General features: G+C 39.2%; 1 protein-coding gene across 1 annotated transcript; it reads right to left on the bottom strand.

Moving 5' to 3' along the window:
- Positions 1-1,180: 1,180 nt before the first annotated feature.
- Positions 1,181-18,120, bottom strand: LOC311080459 (solute carrier family 12 member 3-like; the record flags this gene model as incomplete). Its single annotated transcript, XM_084110440.1, has 26 exons — positions 1,181-3,643; positions 3,889-3,956; positions 4,037-4,169; positions 5,729-5,815; positions 5,898-6,009; positions 6,212-6,310; positions 7,909-7,995; positions 8,095-8,177; positions 8,270-8,376; positions 8,457-8,591; positions 10,446-10,557; positions 10,635-10,734; positions 10,878-11,033; positions 12,569-12,670; positions 12,758-12,881; positions 12,961-13,068; positions 13,167-13,327; positions 13,451-13,535; positions 13,630-13,760; positions 14,389-14,500; positions 14,590-14,700; positions 15,970-16,109; positions 16,381-16,476; positions 16,601-16,676; positions 17,628-17,717; positions 17,881-18,120. The coding sequence occupies 26 exons, from the start codon at positions 18,118-18,120 to the stop codon at positions 3,505-3,507; spliced, it is 2,994 nt and encodes a 997-aa protein (XP_083966566.1). The 3' UTR covers positions 1,181-3,504.
- Positions 18,121-19,816: the final 1,696 nt, after the last annotated feature.

Raw genomic sequence — 19,816 nt, 5'->3', positions numbered from 1 at the left:
ACATAGATCTTTCAAATAGAGACTGCCAAAAGCTAAACTCTTACTCAGTCATGTAGAAAAAAAGTTGATTAATATAAAACTAGCCAACATTACAAGCAAGAAGCAAAACAAACACTGAAGTTTGGACATCTGAAGATCAGATCTCCTTCAGCCAATGTCACCATCATAAATGAAATGATTACAGATCATGTTGATGTGCAGACAGACACTTGATTGAGTTTACTGGTCTGAATGACTTGCATGTAGGCCTGGAAACTTGTCATTAACCTGGGATTTCCCATGCTTTCAAGCAAGGTTAAAGTTTATCCATCTGTTATCAGATCAGCGTGCAACACCTCAAAACTGCTCACACACCTCAAAGGAAAGAAAAATACATAGATTATATTTTTAACACATCACTTGACAATGATTAAATGGAAATTAATGGATATGGGACTCTTACTCAGACACTGCTAATTCATAGCTCATCAACTTTGTCTCAAATGTAGAAAAAACAGACCCAAATGAGTAAATAGTTGTCCAACAGTAAGTGTCAAATGCTATAAAAAATAATGATGATATGGGAAATGTTTGAGTTAATATTCATATTGAGATCTCTGACCTTTGATGGCAGACTTTGGGAGATCTGAACACAATCTGAGAATTTGTTGAGATTGCTTTCGAAACGCTTGAGACGTAAGATTACTGTGAATAAAGATTACTAACTCAAACCAATAAAGGATGTATTGTAATTTTTTTTATTGTGACAACGTAAGAACAAATAAAATTTCAAACAGCAAAGGTGAAGACAGAATATTATTGGATTTGCCAGCTGTTCAACTCCTCTGCCTTGAACAAGAGCAGTGGTTCTCAAACCTGTCCTAGTTTTCTTTGTTATCAGTTTTCCCACCACTTGTTTGTCACTATGGTTAGTTTGTTATTATGGTTTGTCACTACTGATTAGTCCTCCACTGTATGTTGTTCTGTTGATTACCATTCCTCTGTATCTTAGCCCTCCGTTTCTCCAGTCCTTTGTCTTGCGTTGATGTTGATATTGTAAGCTAGTCTGTTACTCTGATTATTAAATCTCCTTTTGCTTTATTTTCTTCTTGTCTTCTGGGTTGTATACACACAGCAAGTGACAGAGATAATCTAGTCAATATAATGATGAAAAAAAGTACCTGGAGCATACAATACCAGTTATGTTTTTATTAGAAAAACAGCTGTAAAAAAAAAAGAACTCATTTAATTAATTAATTTTTGTAACACTTTATAATAAGTATAGTAACATAGTACTTACAAATCATCAACAAACTAATCATTTATATTTAATTCATAGCTAGTTTGTTGTCTCTACATTGTTAATATGCTTTAAACATATTAGAGTGAGTTCTTCATTCATTGTCACTGTAATTAACACAATTATTATTTGTGGAAAACAGGACATTGTAGCCTACTTTGTTTTGCAAAAAAAAAACAAAAAAAAAAACAGAACAAAACATTTTAATTAAAGACAGGAATAGTTGACCCAGAATTTAAAACAAAAACACAAAAGAACGAGATGATGGTGATTGTAACTGAGAAGTTCCGAACTCGTAAAAGTAGTCCATATGATTCGTGTGCATTATCTGGAGTCTTCTGAATTCAGTCGATTGCTTTATGTGAAGAACATACCCTAATTTAAGGCGTATTTACTCCAGTCGTGTCCTCCTCCCTCATTTGAATCTGCGCGCTCGCGAGACTGTTGGTTTGTTTACATAAGCGTGCACAATGAGCGCCATTTAGAAGAAACTACGGCACACGTTGGTTGTCGCGCCTGTCGTCAGTGCGGTATATTTGAGTGTTGAAAGTGAAAACGATTTGAAAACTTGGTAAGTCTCACTTACCCTCATTACAATACGTCTGTAGAGGGTGACACACACTTTGACAACCATTTAGATCGTAGGCTACTTTAGCCTTGCTAGTGTGGGATATTACATTTTTGACAGGATTTAACTAGGCTGTGAGGGATAGAAATAAAGTGTGTTCATTAACAACATGCTAATTGTTCAGATGATAAAACTTTTTTTTTTTCAAAAACATGTTAGCAGACAATAGCTTCCTAAAACATTAAAAAAGTTCAGAAAATTATTTGTGATCATAATCTAGGACCATACAGTGCATGCCATGGCCATGCCATGGAAGTTATTGGGCATAGGCAACAGGTCAGCTGCCTACTTTTTCGTACATAGGCAGGCGTGCTTCTCAGAATATGAATCCATCTAAAACAAATAAGCTCCATTCAGCAGTGGGAAATAATGAATGATCAGGATTTGTAATGGGTTGACCAAGCTAGACAAATTAATTTTAAAAGAGATCAGTAATGTCTCAAACTATTTTCTGGTTTGTCTAGACACCAAAGTCTTCATTCAAAAGTCAGTCATTTTAAAATGTCTCAAATGATCTGAGGTGCACACCACATTTTTTTTTTTTTAAATGTGATTTTAAACTCACACCAGATTTTAAAAATCGAATTATTTAAAATCAAAAGGATCATCAGAATCATTAAAAGAAGTTCACAGAAACTGAGCCATGCCGGAAGAGGCTGCTGGTCAATATGTAATCTATGTACAAAGCACAATCTGATAATATTGGAGCCTCATAAATCATTTACGTTTAAAATTTAAGAATCATAATTTGAGGTTAAACAAACATACTTGCTAATTATTAATAAACCTGAGTGTGTGTTTTAGGTTAGCAGCCCCAAAAGTCACACTTCAAAATGTGTGCATGTCATTTTATTAAATGCAAAACATCAAGCTCACTTTTCTTCATCATCTTTTAAAGTCTTTTCAGTGCCTTTGAATCAACTGGTGTTTTACATTTGCAATGCATTCGGCAGGCACTTTTATCCTAAGAAAATAATATACTCATCTGCAATATATTCTGTTAAATATATGTTGTGATCGACACAGTATCTTGAGATCGAGATCTTACAGCATTAATGTATTTTAATTTTTTTTTTTTTTTTTTTAACTTGTTGTAATGAGACAATCAATGAAAATTGAGATGTCTGCCATTGTATGAAATTGTATTTTTCACATTGAAAAGCACATCAATAACATATTTGTAATTTTACATATTTGTAACAACAACCTAATAATTTACCATTCATATACAGTCAAAATGTAACATTTTTATAACATTATTATTGTGTCTTTATTATTATGGCATGAAACTCTTATATTCTACTTTGAAATGAAAGTCCTGAGATAAATGACTTCCCTCCACCAACATAACTCTATTGCATTTATATTTTATATTTATAATATAAATTGTATATATATATATATATATAGACATATGACCATGTGATATACATATACATTGTAATAGAATCAATGTTCAAGAGGATTAAGCAGCTGATTTCAGTTCAACAGGTCTGATTCACAGCAAGTTTAACATCTTCACATGACTGATACTGACAGCAGCTTCACCTGCAGGAATTATTGTGTTTAATGATGAACTCACATTAATGTGAGTGTTTTACTGGCAGTAGAAGGTCATGACGTTCTCTTGGTTTCCTCGTATGAGCAGGGCGGGACAGTGGATGCCGTAACTCAGCGCTTCCACCCAGGCCATATAGAGAGAACTGGGGCAGTTGACATCAGGGACTGGAAGAGAACTGAAACACACACACATTCTGTTTAGAGCTGTTATCAGGCATACATTTACTGGCAACGCTGGTCATATTAGTTAAGCGAGTTAAGAAGCCTCAACTGGTTTTGCCTTCGTTCTCAAAGGCCCCAAATTATGCAAAAGTATGACCAATTGCTTGTGATGTCACTCATTTGTGTATCACTTTGGATTGATACATGAAAATGGCGTATCATATGGGATGGGTAAACTGCTCTAACTAGCAATACTCACATTACAACCAAAGCCGCTGGGATGGAGTTCCTCTTGATGATCTCGTTTAGTCTCACCGACCTCTCCACCTGAAAATAAGACAGTCAAATGGAGGGTCTGATGGATCGTACTCGTGTTCAAAACGACCCACACCAGCAAGCACACACACCTTGGGTTTTATGGCCTCCAGGTCTTTGTCGGAAACTTTCCATGGACTCAGTCTCTTGAGCTCCTGTACGTCTCCTCCAGCCTGTTCCTCACTCAGCATGAAGGGGGCGATGTTTTCCTCATACCGCTGCCAACTACAGGAGCAGAGAGGAAGAAGAATTTTTACATACTGTACATTATTACAGCTCCTCTATTCCCAGTATGTCTGAAACACGCTGATTTCTTCAAAGCCCCTCCTTCTGAAAAACTCAGAGTACTCTGATTGGCCACCTGACCCATTAGGTTGTGATTGGACAAACACCTCAAGCGTACATCGAAAATGTAACAGGCCTTGCCGTTATCGTGAGCTTGAGCTTCCAAGGCTTCTATAGCATTTGTAAATGCACAGTTAAAATTAATGTCATTGATTTTACCTTGTCAGTTCAAGCCCCAGTCGGATTCTGAAAATGAGTATGATCAAGCCAATCGATTGGTACCCACTTTGCAAGTTTAATCCCTCCGGTCCTGCTCACCCTGCTCCAAGCATGACTCGAGCAGGCATCTCCAACATGGGAAGCGGGCACGCTAACAAGGATGCTAAAGACCACAGCGTCAGTTGCTAGTGCACCTCTTGAGATCAGGGGAGTGAGGATTACTCTCACAGCTCTTTCTGGCCTACGTTACACTCAACCCCTAAACTACACTCCCATCCGTGTCACGGCACCTACTCACCCCGCTCCAAGTGGGACTCGAACCAGCATCTCCAGCATGGGAAGCGGATGCACTAACAACAAGGATGCTTAAGACTGCAGTGCCAGTTGCTATTGCACTTCTTGAGATCAGGGGAGTGAGGATTACTCTCACAGCTCTATGTTACACTCACCCCCTAAACCTCACTCCCATCTGTGTCACGGCACCATTGTAACCCCTCCGGTCCTACTCACCCCGCTCCAAGTGGGAATCGAACCAGCATCTCCAGCATGGGAAGCGGATGCGCTAATAACAAGGAGCTTAAGACTACAGTCCCAGTTGCTATTGCACTTCTTGAGATCAGGGGAGTGAGGATGACTCTCACAGCTCTTACTGGCCTCCGTTACACAAGCACGACTTGAGCAGAACGTTTCACAGTGGTAACTAGTCTAAAGTTTATAGCCGGCATTGTACTCTCCCTGGTTCAGGAAGCTGTCCTCTGTAAAATGCACTGTACATAATAAAACGTTTGAGTTGTACAGCTCAGGAAGAGCTTTATAAACAAATCTGAAACTCTTATTGACTTCTGAAAGCAAAAGCGGTTTTGCTTTCGCATCCAACACACAGCGTCTCCGCGACATGACGACAACACTTCAATTCACAGAAACCGTGCCTTTTTGCGGGCATTATGCTAATATTTTAACATTGTGAGATGGGCTTTTGAGGAAGTGATATCTGGACTTCGACCGAGGCATTTTAGGCAGGTCTGGAAAAGTGTTCTCTGTTAGATAGAATAAATTGCTTTGTGGGAGACTATGAGCTTTGTAGGTTTCTTTGTATATTATATACAAACATAAACAGATACATTACACACTACAGGAAAAGGAAAACATTAAAAAGAATAATTTGACCATTTACAAACAGTGTTCAGAAGTGGTAAGTAGGATGTTTCCGATAGCACATTAAGGCAGCATTCCTACAAACCTGCAAGTTTTTGCCATGTTTATTTGTGAACATTTCTCACTTTTTAGGCAGAGGAGCTTTATCCACGTCTGTTATCACGACTATGTCCTCGAACTCCAGCCGGAATGTCTTCAACAGCAATTTCATGCTGGAATGAGAACAACTGTTTAAAGAACCACTGTTTCTGCATATCAAAACTAACAGATGATTATGATATACCGATCACTCACTCTTTACGGTCTTCCTTCATGGTCTCCTGGTCTCCTAAGATAAACACTCTGATTTTGCACTTTTTCCAGCGGTTTCTTCTGATCAACAAATACGGCACTAAAAGAGTCAGACCTGAAAGAGAGCAACAGCATTCATAATAAGAAAATGGGAGTGCAAACGGATTGTGCTGGAGGTTTATCAGACCCCCTTGTGCTTTACCAAGACCAAAACCATGGTTGTCTACCAATCCAGACTGAACCAGTTTGGAACTTCATGCCATGATTTTTTTTTTTCCACAGTGAGTTTAAGTATCATTCATGCAGTCGTATCTTACCTCCATCATCAGAGATCCAGTAGATGTCAATAGTCTTCCTGCCCTGTTTCGTCTGAAACACCGACCTGACTTGATCGTTCGAGTCATCGTCAGAAATATCTGATGGGGAGTCAAAAAACCAGGTGAGATGTGTATAAAAAACATTTACTTCACACCAGCCAAAGCTTGATTGAGAAAAAGTTAGTACACCCTGTGTGCAATGGACTGCTCTGATTGACTGACTGGGTTATGACATCAGGATTTCATTTTAAAATAAATGTAAAACATTCTCGGTTAGTTTAGAATGTTTCACATTCCTGTTTCCATGGCGACGCATCAAGCTTGTTATGTGACACTTCACAGTCACAATGGCACTGTATGACTGAATGGTTTTATTTAACTTTCTGGGCAAGTAAATGCATTTTGTGTTTTAAACTGCTTTATCGTGAATATTTTTAGTTGATTGGCAAGTTATGATGGACGATGAGCTCTGCCATATTTGTTTGCGCTGTGGCGCAGTCAGAGAGTCTGACTCAGTTGGATTTACAGTACATGTAAATACATCCACTTTTCCTTAAAGGGGTGGTATAATGTCATGTTAAACGTTTTGAGGGTGAGCAAAGACGCACCGTTTTTGTGTCTGTTCCTTTAAATGCAAATGAGCTGCTGCTCCCAGTACTGGGGGCGGAGCTACAACAGCTTGTGTCCTTTTACCTCACACAGACATGCACTGTACCTTTAAAATTTAACCTTTTATGTTCAAACCGGAGTCAGATGATGTCAATGGAGTCAATGATGGAGAGACTAATGATGTCACTAACCCGGGAGGAAGCTTGTGTAGTCTGTACCAGCCATTTGTTGTGGTTCTTAAAAAGCAATTTCTTGAAACGAGCGCGAAACACTAATTGCTTTACGGCAATTCGACATAAACACACACGCATGTATGATGTACTAGATTACCCACCTCGGTAGACATAGCTCCACACGATACAGTTGGCTTGCTCCGATCATAACAAACATACATGAGCAGCGGTAGAGAGGGGGAGGAGGCCACCGCAAGTGAGTTTTTTACGACCGTGTTGTGAAATATATGCCCCACAGCTATGGGGGAGCTCGTGGGGAAAATATGTGACAACAAAGGGGAAAATCAGCGAAGAAGTAACTAGAGTTCGCCAGAGTTGCCGAGTTCTGCTTTAATAGTAAATATCTCCCTTTGCTTTGAACTTTGAGCATTGTAACTTTGCAGATGTTGTTTATGCCCAAACAGGAACATTACACACTAACTAAAGTTAGAAAAGTGAAATCATTATCAACCACCCCTTTAAAAACATAACAGTGAGCTGAGAGAAGGATACAGTAAACCTTATAGTGACCTTTAGTATGTATAGAACATGCAGTCAGATTGTATTTGAACGGTCATTTACTTGCTTCCATTGGCATCAGTGTGAATGTTTACAAACTGTCAATATTTTTCTACTACATCTGTGTATTTAATTGTCTGAAACATAAAGTAATTCATTTAGAGTGGAACTGTTCTGATTGGTCGACTGGATGTCAATGTCCACTGTTCTGATTGGCTGACTGGGTGATGACATCAGAATTCCATTGCTTGCAGTGTAGACGGTTGATTGTAACATTCTAGTTTGTCACAATACTTCACTAGCAGTGCCAATGGGGTAAAAGTGCACCAAAAAAGACTTCAAATGTGTGTTTGTCACCTGAATTCAGGTCTGTCTCATCTTTTTCGGATTGCGGGACTTCGTCTGCATCGAATGCCGGATTATCAATTGCAGATGATCTGCCTGCTGCTCAAAATAGACCCACGTCAAACTTTGTTTTATGATTCAAACTGCAGCACCAATGCATTTTAAGTCATTATACTGTATAAAACACACAGTTCACACCTGAACTCTGCAAAGCATCCATAACGTCCAATCCATCCATCATTCTCAGAATTGCAAGGCCGTAGCAGGAGTCAAACGCGTCGCTAAACAAAAAAACATGAAACAACGTCAATATACAAAGAACTGAATGACAAACAAACTGATATTTGTGAACAGAAGCAGCATCTGAACTCACCTGATGGTGTTGACGTAGTCCTGTAAACTCTCAGGTTTACATTCCTTCCAGTTTGTCTTGTATCCCATAACGAGGGTGTTCGGCTTCAGTTTACCAAGACCTGAAGCCTAGAAAGATGATTGAGTCTTTGAGAAGGATGTAATGAGGAGAAGAAAAAGGTGTTAGAACAGATTAGCGACGGTCTTACCTGCATGAGATTGTACGCGCCCTCTTTCAGACTGTCGGCATTGAAGGACGTGTAGAAAGAACGAACCTTCCTCTGATTCAGCCAGTCTACCAGCATATCGGTGCTGTGCTGAGGAAAACTGGACTTCTCGTCCTCCTGAAAGCATGAGAGCGCAATAAACCCACGACACCTTCACATCATGAGTGCGCACTGAATAAGCCGTTTCGTGTCACGTAAGGATGTTACGTGAGAATGTGGAGTGTCAAAATAAAGGTGGATATCGATATTTTAAGTGTGGAATCGATGCATCGTATCGTTAGGCGTTATATCGATGCATCGATCCATATCGATGTATCGTTACACCCCTAATAGGCAAGTATCCTTGTGAAACAGTTGGTCGTAAGTGACTGTGAACAGTTGAAAAGAAAATGTGTGTGTAACAGTATGTTGGATACGTGCAGCTCTTAAAGTGACAGCAGTCTAATAAACATACTGCTGTCCTCAATGTTTCATCTGACAACAAAAGACAAAGAGAAAATCACTCACTGCTCTTGACTGGTTGAGCCCTGCTGGAGCAGCTCTAAATATTCACTCTGCTATTAAACGTACAATATGTAATTTTTTTTTGCCGCTAGGGGTCGCTAACCTCTTACAATAACAAAGGCGTAGTTTGATGACGCAACATTTGCTAAGAATTATGGATCTTGTCGTCAACGTCAAGCTGACCGATCTAATAATGTTTATGGATGACTGAATACTTCGATGCTTTTATCATGACTGTGATATGAAGCAGTTCGGGATTGCTAAGAGACAGCTATCAGCTCCACACGCGACGCGAGTCCCGTGGATATAAAAGGAATATGGACATTTCATTCTACCAAACTACACGCAGAATTACTACTCACAGGTCAGTTTATTAGACAAATTAAACTTGTGAGGTAACGCAGCGCTGTTTCACTTGGTCTAACATTACACTATCACTCTAAACTGCATTTGAATGTGTTGAAATTTATGTTATTCTATGTGTTAGTTTGTATGAGACTAGCAGTAAGCTAGATCAACATTAGAATAACATACAGATCATATTCTAACATTTTATTATTGTTGAACTATATAACATTGATTAGTTTTATGTAAATCTGCTCACCTGTTTAATAAAGTACATGTAGGAGCGGTCGAAGTCTCGGGCGTGGAGCTCTCGTTTATATACTGTCTATGGGAGCTCTCGGCATCTCGAAAACACCGCGCTGATATTGATTCTCATTTTAGTTCTCCTTTTTTATACAAAGTCTGCTTGCCATGGTCCATAATGTTTGAACGAAACATCAACAGCGTGCAGATAGAGATTACGAACTACACAGTTGTCCACGTCTGTCGCCTTGGTTACTATCAGAGGGCTCTGGTTCATAGCTCTGGTTACTATGGCAGCACGAGCGGAAACCAGAGACAACGCGGATATGACACCATTGACTGTGACAAAACGGAAATAAAGAAACGGGACGTGTCTTCGAATTAAATTACAAATTTGTCCTGGTTTAAAAGTTGTTGGAAACAGTCGGGATAATGTAAGTACACAACTAAAAAAAATATATAACATAGATATAGTGATTTTTGCTATTTTTAAATAAAAAAAACTACATATTGTACCTTTAAATTAAATATATAATTGATGGAGGGTGCATCGCTATCACTAATGTGCATCATGATGTTATATACCATCGCTATAAACATTAATAATCTCACTGATCCCACACTTTACAATGGTAGTGCATATACAGGTATTTAAGTTGTCAAAATAAAATACTGCTCGTGTTCGCATTCTGTTTAACTTTCATAAGGTGATGCATTTCTGAGTGACGTTGGACAGAATGGGCATGCATATATGATTCGAACCGGGATCTATAATTAATAGATAAAGATAAATAAAAGTAAATAGCTTCAACCCATTTGCATGATCTTTCATATCATAGACTTATCGGTGTGCATCAATGGCCCAGCTCCGGTTCTTACCATGATGATGTTCCCACAGATCATCAGGCAGATGCTTTTGGTGAAAGTGCCCACAAAGTCCACCAGAGCAGGACGGGCGTTAGGAGGGCCGGTGAGAACGAGACACTGAGGCCTAAGAGAGAGCTTATCATGAGCGGCTGGTGTATCGTGATCAGATCAGATTGGTAATTTTTACTTTTACAGTCTTACCTGTAGTTTTTGACGTGATCACTTATACTAGTCAGAGACATCGAGAAGGACAAAGCCATGTTGTAGAAACTGGATTGATAAGATGATCCCCAGTTAACCCCTGGACAGACGATAAGACAACAGTCAATGTGTTCAAATAACTGAACATAAATTATATTTTGATGATAAGTGGAAAATGTAAGTCATAATCTGCAACATATTGGGTCACTGAAAGCAAACCAGACAAACAATAAGGTTACTCACGAGGCTTTGTATAGGAAACATAACCTATTAGGAAGAGGATGACAGCGAACGTGACAAGAGCGTACCACCATGTGAACAGAAACATGAGGACAAAAGACAAGCAAGCACCAAACAGAGACGTCCACGGACTGAAGAAACGGTACTGCGGCCGCCAGCCTGCGAGAGACAGACGACAAACACGAATATTAGACACACAGAACAGCTGTTCTCAAAAAAGGGCTTCAGAATGACTTAAAATATAGAAACCAAGATATTTCTTATTTTAGGGTTAGGGTTATTTCACCCCCCAACAACTGTTGGTTGTCTTTTTATTTGAAAACTCAGAATTCATAATTTCAAACCTTATTTTTAATCTCCCACAGAGGCAAGGCAAGTTTATTTATATAGCACATTTCATACACAATGACAATTCAAAGTGCTTTACATAGAAGAAATTAAAATAATAAAAAGAAATAAGAATAATTAAAACAGTTTAGAAAAATAAAAAATAATAATACAGTACAGTACAAACAGTCGGACGAACATTGGCACAGTGCTCATTCATTAAATGCATAGTTAAACAGAAGTGTTTTGAGTCTGGATTTGAAAGTGACTATTGTAGGAGCACATCTGATCTCCTCTGGAAGCTGGTTCCAGCTGCGGCTGGCATAATAGCTAAAAGCGGACTCGCCATGCTTTGAGTGAACCCTTGGTATTTCTAGCTGATATGATCCTAGTGATCTGAGTGATCTGTTGGGTTTATATTCAGTGAGCATATCTGCAATGTATTGAGGTCCTAGGCCATTGAATGATTTATATACCAGTAATAATACTTTAAAATCAATCCTAAATTTAACTGGGAGCCAGTGTAAAGACCTGAGGACTGGTGTGATATGTTCATATTTTCTGGTTCTGCTCAGAATCCTGGCGGCAGCGTTCTGTATGAGCTGCAACTGTCTTATGGTCTTTTTGGGAAGGCCAGTGAGGAGTCCATTACAATAATCCACCCTGCTGGTGATGAAAGCATGCTAAGTCTTGTCTGGAAACAAAGCATCTAATTCTTGCAATATTTTTCAGATGATAGTATGCTGATTTAGTTATTGCTTTGACATGACTACTGAAACTAAGGTCTGACTCTAGTGTCACACCAAGATTCCTGACTTGATTTTTAGTTGTTTGACCCCTAGAGTGAAGGTATGCGTTCACCTTGAGAACTTCATCTTTGTTTCCAAACGCAATGACTTCAGTTTGGTCTTTGTTTAGCTGAAGAAAGTTTTGACACATCCAACTGTTGACATCATCGATGCATTGGCACAGGGAGTCTGTATGGGGCTGTAATCGTTAGGGGATAGGGCTAAGTAAATCTGTGTGTCGTCTGCATAGCTGTGGTAAGCAATTTGGTTCTTTCTCATTATTTGGCTCATTGGGAGCATATACAGGTTGAACTGGAGTGGTGCAAGAATCGAGCCTTGAGGGAATCCGCATGTCATGGATGTCCACTCAGACTTATGATCTCCTATACTCACATAATAACCTCTCCCATCTAAGTATGACCTGAACCATTTTAGGACTATCCCAGAAGCAACAACTAACTTTTAGCTTTTCATTTACATCCATTTTATTACATCCTGTTTATTATTATTTATTTATTTTCACGGTACATTACTGTTTATCTGTTCAGAATGCAAAACTGATGATGATGAAGTTCTCACCAGGTGATCTGGTGACCGTCGCATGGAAGCAGCTGAAGTTAATGAGGCCGTAAGAGCAGAGGAAGAAGTTGGAGATCAGGGGAGCGATTGTGTTCAGATTACCTAAAAATATCAACATGACACCAAATGTTAAAGCGTCCGCAGAGAGAAACACCTCAGTGACTGATCTGGAGGTGATCCAGGACTCACCGATGAGGATGAAAGCCATAGCGATGAGAAACGCGAGACAGTATGCACGTAGAGGCTCGTTGTTTTTCCCATAACCTTTTGCAAAGAAGCCGATGTAGGGGTAGATGTTATCCCTACACAAACACTGTATGAAAACACACATACAAAAATGTTACAATCAACTGCAGAATACACAACATTAAATCAACATTCACATCATTTACCTGGAAAATTTTGGGTGCAGACACCAAGAAACCCAGAGCTGATGATAAGGTGGCTGCAAAGACACCAATGGTGATCAAAATGCCAGATCCTGAAACAGTGGTAAGAATCTGGAGGGGAAAAAAACATGAATAGCTATTAGTAAGTCTATCCATCCATCCAACAACAAAATAATGAAAACTATAACCATTTGGGCCAATGCGCTCACACGGAGGTTGTTTGCCAGTCCAGAAGTACATGTGTAGTTCTGTTCACAGCGGTCAAAGTTCCAGCCATGTTTACAGCCCAGACCGGTGCAGTGGATCGTATAATTCGATAGCGCTAAATTATCAGTCGTATTGCCAGAAGCGTCTCTTACAACAGTTGCAGCTGAGGAGGAAGAGAGGAAGTGATTCAGTGATGAGAACGGATCACCAATAAGATGCACATTTCAATTAATTTCATGAGAGTTTATGATACACAAAGGTGTGACGGAAAAAGGTCTGATCTCACCGCATGTGATTGAGATCAATAAATAGCTCAAGGTGGTCCACAATATGGCCAGCAGTGTCCCTTTAGGAATCCCACCCGTTGGGTCCTGGAAAACCACAAACACAAGTCATTTCTGTAGTGTTTTAGGGCATGGTGACTTTCCTACTTTACACGCTCTGCCTGAAAAATGGCAATATTACCTTGAGATCTCCACAGATGTTGACGCCAGAAAGAATTCCAGTAGCAGCTGGGAAAAAGATGGCGAACATCCTAAAGAAATATCCATCTGGACCTCGGTAGGAAGGCAGTAGGTTGGACATGAAAATATCATCTGGAAGAAGAAAACTTTGTTTAGGTCTGGTTGTTCCAACACAAACCAACATCAAGTTGAATGTAAAGTTATTTCACATTTTAGGTCTGGATTTCAACAAAAAAACTGCATGGTTATTGCATGATGTCATGTGTTTCAGACAAAAGCCAGTGTGAGCTGTGTGTGTAAACCTCACTCCCCTAATCTCAAGGGGCGATCTAGTGACTGACACTAAAGACTGCAGTCTTTAGCCTCCTTGTTAGAGAGCCCACCTCCCATGCGGACGTGCCTGGGTTTACGTCCCGCTTAGAGCTGGCGGTGAGAACTGGAGGGGCTACAGTGGTGCCGTGACCCGGATGGGAGTTAGGTTTAGGGGGTGAGTGTAACAAAAGTAGGCTAGTGTGAGCTGTGCGTGTAAACCTCACTCCCCTAATCTCAAGGGGGATCCTAATATGCGGGCAGTGCGAACTGAAGGGGCTACACATGCATGAATCATATGTTGTGTTAACGTTTCGGTGCTGAGCTTGGTAAAAAAAAGCTTGTCATCTACTGTTTATTTGTTTTGTTGCAACAGGTGGAAATAACGACTCCCAAACTTAGAAACAACTAGATGCACTTGAAGGCCACATTCTGGATCTTGTTAACTCACATTGGTAGCCGAAAAATCCTGCAGCCTGCTTAGGTGTGTCGGGGGGGAGGACCGTCCCAATAAAGTAGCTAATTAAGGAGAGCATGATTGCGATGAAGAACAGGATCTGAGCCTGTGGTGGAATGAAAACCAAGAGGAACATTCATGTTACAAGAGGCTGTTTTGGGAAATGATCAAAAACAGGAGCAGAGGACAGTATACCTTCGCCTCCCAACTCATGCCAGCGAATGTGATGCAGAGCAGGATGACGACAGTAATCGCACCAATGATCCTCACGTCATCGACATCACTCACCATCTGAGCTTCATAGTCCTGAGAATAAAGAAAACGATTGTGGATGAGATTTAAACATAAATGTCTTTAAAAAAAAAAAAAAGTAATGTTATTAATTAGTCTATTTATTAGTTAGTAGCCTGAGCCACAATGAAAACAACCAACAATTGTCTCGTGACGTCACAGCACACACTGAAGGTCACATGCGCACATAAGTGAAGGTCATACGAGTCCACGAGTTGATTTTTATGTGCTGTCGCTGTGCAGCCTGCAGTCGTGTTTGGAGATTATGCTTTGATTCCAGGCATACATATTACCTGTGTTTATGTGTTTGTTTAATTAATAACCATGTGACAACACCGGTGTTACCGATACCACACTGCATATTTTACAAGAAAATATATTTGTCAATGATGGACCTGTAGTGCTTATTTTGATCTTTAACGTTAGATGTTTCCTTTTCTTGGAACAAAAAGAATGTTTAATGTTGATTCAATATTATTCTTAATGAAAAACAAGTAGTTGGCTATAATAACAAACTTGCTTGTTACACATAGAACCTTTATTAACAAATTGAATAAGACTGATGAAATGGGAACTGGGATGTAACATATAAATGAAAGGTCATGGATTTTTCCCTTATTTTAAAAACGAATGCTTATATTATATTATATATTATATATTATTATTAATGAAAACACGTCAACAATAAAATAGTAGGCTACACTGGAAAATGTGCTTTTATTAAACATATCGAACTGTAATTAACAAAACTAATAAGACGGATGATACTCACGTTGTAACACAAATAAATTAAAGCTCTTTGAATTTTCTCCTTACTTTAAAACAAATGCTAGTTATAACTATACTAACAAACACAAATTCACTTCGATTAAACAAAGAAATGCAACGTTTATTACCAAAAGATCTCTTGCGCTTTTGCTTCTGCCATTGTCCTGTCAGTCATCTCAGGACATTCAAAAACGCTTAACGGGAAAAAGCTTAACATAGTATGCTGAGTGCAGTGTTTACTGAGTTTACTGGTCTTTTAATATCACTAATTAAGCCACATTAAGTGTTTTCTTTATAACGTTTTCAGAGAATGCTTACCGTGTAATTAAATGCGTTGAGTTTGTTTCTTGACTCATCTGCTTTTCTGTACATAGAATGCTTTATTACTATGCATTATAGTGAGCAAAGTTAAGCGTGTTTCACGTTAAGTGTTTTGCATCACTCTTGTCATGTGCTTTTTTCTATAAAGCTGCTCTCTGAGTTTCTGTCAAGCCCTACAAAGTGTGCATGTCTCACTTTCAGAAGATCTCTGACGGTCTCTGAAAACCCCACTGTGTGGAGCGCACAGGCGAGAGCGTTGGCGAAGGCGAAGAGCAATCCGATGGGCGCTCCGAGCTCCGGACCCAGACTCCGAGAGATCATGAAGTACGTGCCACCTGGAGATGAACAAGTCTGCTTTCACTTGCTTTGACAAGTTGGCTTCACTAGTTTAAAAAAATACACCTCACTAAATACGCCTCACTAAATGTGTTTAAGACAAATAAAAACAATGCATTTCTTGGGCAATTTTACAAATCTCAGGTAAACTTATATTGTTTTAAGTAGCATATATTTATATATTTACTGGAAAACGAGACAAAGATTCTGATTGAACCCATTTGAAATCAAATGTTCCTGTTTTTATGGTAAACAATTCATTTGACTCACCAGACTTGACCTTCCCGTTGGTGGAGATTGCAGACACTGACGTCGCCGTGATTGTTGTGATAACGATAGACATGAAGATAATTACGTAGGTCAGAACTGCAAGCAAAAATGCACAAATGTGTCAAATGACTTTAGATAAGGTCTAGATCTTTCAATTCTCCGAGGGAGGAAACATGAAACTGTTAAAAGTCATTTGAGTAGTGATAAGTGATGAACTCACTGAGTCCGGCTTGAGACGTGATCCACGGCAGCCGCAGGTACATAATGACACCCCAGATGTTCAACATACAGCGAATCTGAAACAGAATCACAGCAAACTCAACAGTGGTGTGTTTATTATGTACAAATGTATGCATTGAGAAAAAGCCACAATAGCCCAGCAAAACATTAAAAGCAGAATCCCTGTTCGCGCGCTGCTGATGTCAGTCACGCGATTGGTCGCTGCTCTAGTCAGAAGTGCGATTGCGAGACTTGTGATTGGCTACGGCTGGGGTCAGCCACATGATTGGCCGCTACTGTAGTCAAGCGAAAGCGTGCAGAACGAACGTTGACAAATGTGTTCGCGCCACAAACCCACCAAACAAAACTCTTTGTTTCTGCAAGAATCAAGTAGGTGACACATTTTGCTTTCAAAACGGCGAATTAACATTAAAGTGAGCAGTTTACATCCCTGCTAAACATAATTTCCCAGTTCTCATCGCTGTAATGAGAATCAAGAAACGCTTTATGATAATGACAATTTGGGTGAAATGTACAGAGAGACTTGAGAAGACTTTACTTTTTTATCACTTCATTATTAATCTAATTTGACTATGGGAAGCTGAATGTGACCTGAATTCTATAGGCTATAGAGGTATAAAATAAATTTGGACAGTATCTCAGAACATCAGCTCTTTTTGTGTGAATTTGATGAGAAGTTTTTGAGTTCTCTGATGGTGACATCTGGCTTTTGACAGCAGGTATCTTTACAAATACGAGTACAGTTTGAGACACATTTTTTAAAGTTAATATTTTGCTTTTTTGCCTAGATAGGGCGGTATGAGGCAAGACTGGAGCCGGGATTTAAACTCGGGTCACCCACAGCTCTCTGATGTTGAGATCTCTCCTTTGTAGAGAAAAAATCTGCTCTTTTTTTCAGGAGAAAAATTGGAGAAGCTGGAGACTTAAACATTAGCTCTTCATTTAATGTCTAGGAGAAACTTCTTGCGATGCTAAAGAGATCAAATATATGATTCCTGTTTTCTCACCATGACTCCCAGAACCCATCCAAAGCGAACAAGTTTTACTTTGGGCCGTCCATCATCCTCTGGTGGTGGAGGAAGATCATCAGGATCCGGCTGTTGACAGAAACATACAGAAAATCAACAACAAATATCAAAGTGTTGCCATCCAAACAATATTCTTCACGTACAATATTCAATAAACTCAAATATATGTGTTAATAAGTTAAATTAGACAAGAATTTTCATTCAAATAACTATTTAATTAAAATTTACTTACTGGTTTGCGCAGAACATCCAGTGATGGTCTGGTGCTTTTTATACGTCCAGAGAATGTGTCGTTGGCGTAAAAGTCATATTTTGGTACGGGGTCAAGCGGATTGTAGAACGACATTTTTTTCTTTTCCAGCTCATAATCAACCTCTCCCACATCCACAGTAACACCTTGAGGTGGGACATTGTTGTCCGGGCGCCGCAGACCCGGGATTGAGTTTCTGATGCGATCAATAAATTTGGCCATCATGGATCCTGTAGGACTTTAAACTTTAAGAAGTCGACCTGCTTTAATCCTTTTGGAGATCACAGAAATGTACCAACACATCCACGGAAATCACAGCGCCGAGCCGAGTGGAGATGAACCGACCTTTCTCTGCTGTCAGGAAATGAGTTGCGTTTTCTTTTATACCATAATAACACACACCCATTATTAGACGTACACAAACATGTTTGAAGAACCATGACTGGCAGTTCTTTGTATTGTGTTCTCTTGCTATCTTTGAAGTCTTCTTCAGAAATATCTACGAACTGGTTTCCCAAGATTTCACATCTGTCAAATCTGCCAAATGGAGTTTGTCTGGCAACAGTTTCGATGTGTGAACATCACATATCGTTCTCCTAAAGTGAGCATCATGAATGAAATGATTACAAGTTATTATTATTGGTCTGAAATGACCCCATATGACTGGACTGGCCTGGAAACTCGCCCTAAAACCTGTGATTTTTTCCATTGTTTTGAAGCATGTTTAAAGTTTATCCAGCTGTTATTAGAGAAGCATGTGCAACATCTCAAACCTGTTCACAAAATCTGCTGGAAATTAAGAGACACAAATGAGATCTTTTTAAAATTGACTGTTTCTCCTAACAATTACATGAAATGGAGAGATTTGCTCAGATGTTGCTCTTTCATAGCTCATCAACTTCTCCTGAAATAAATCAGACCCAAATGAGCCTCTCATTGTCATCCAGTAAGAAGCAGTTCAGATCATTTGATGTGAAATGTTCGAGTTCATATTGAGATTGCTGATTTTTTGATGGCAGACTTTGGTATCTTTGCAAACATGAGCACAATCTGAGACACTGTTGAGATCTCATCTGCAACTCTTGAGGTTACTGGGGTCTTTTTCTCAGGAGAAACATCTGACAAGCAGGAAACTATAAGAAGTCACAAATTGCTTTTAATTTCACTGCTGAGATATGTTTCCAAATAATAAAAAGCATTCTCCAATTGCTTCAGATAGATCCGTCTTTACAATTGATTACCCAATAACTATCTGTGTTTACTTTTTTATGTTATTTTGCCCAAAACACATGCTTGGACATGTTAACTGAGTCATTGCTAAGGTTTCTTCCTCCTAAAACATTGAAGGGAATTGTCCCACTGCTATCTCACCTTTGTAAACCTGCTTGCATTGTGAAAAGCACAATATGTAAAAATTTTAATTGAATTTAAACTTTGCATCAATGGAAAATGGGTCATTATGACAACACATAAAACTTAGTAGCAAGATAATGAACGTCATGAAAATTTAATGAGAACGTTTCCATGATTTTTCCATTTTTATCAAATGGAATTACTGTAAAAGAGCCTTGTTGTTATATGTGAAAGACAATGATTTGAACCGGCAGTACCAGCATACTAGTAGTATGTGTGTTGTCTGATATCTGCTACTTTTGCCTAGTGTTCCCATTCATTTGTTGTGAGTACTAACATGAAAATATTTTGTTGATGTGGGTTTTCTTTGGGAACGTGTTCCAGCTATCTATACTGGGGTATTTGGTAAACACACCCACATGCCCATCTAACCAATCACATCTTGGTATGCAGGTTGTGTTTACTGGAACCATCATGCTTTTCATGAGGGCAAAATATGGATGGCCAAAGGATATGTAATTTATAGAGTGGACATTAGCCAATCAGTTAGTGTTTTCGTCCATTC

The sequence above is a fragment of the Abramis brama genome (genome assembly GCF_963993115.1).
Source record: "Abramis brama genome assembly, chromosome: 3".
Taxonomy (NCBI): Eukaryota; Metazoa; Chordata; class Actinopteri; order Cypriniformes; family Leuciscidae; genus Abramis; species Abramis brama.
This window is presented reverse-complemented; position numbering and strand designations above follow the sequence as displayed.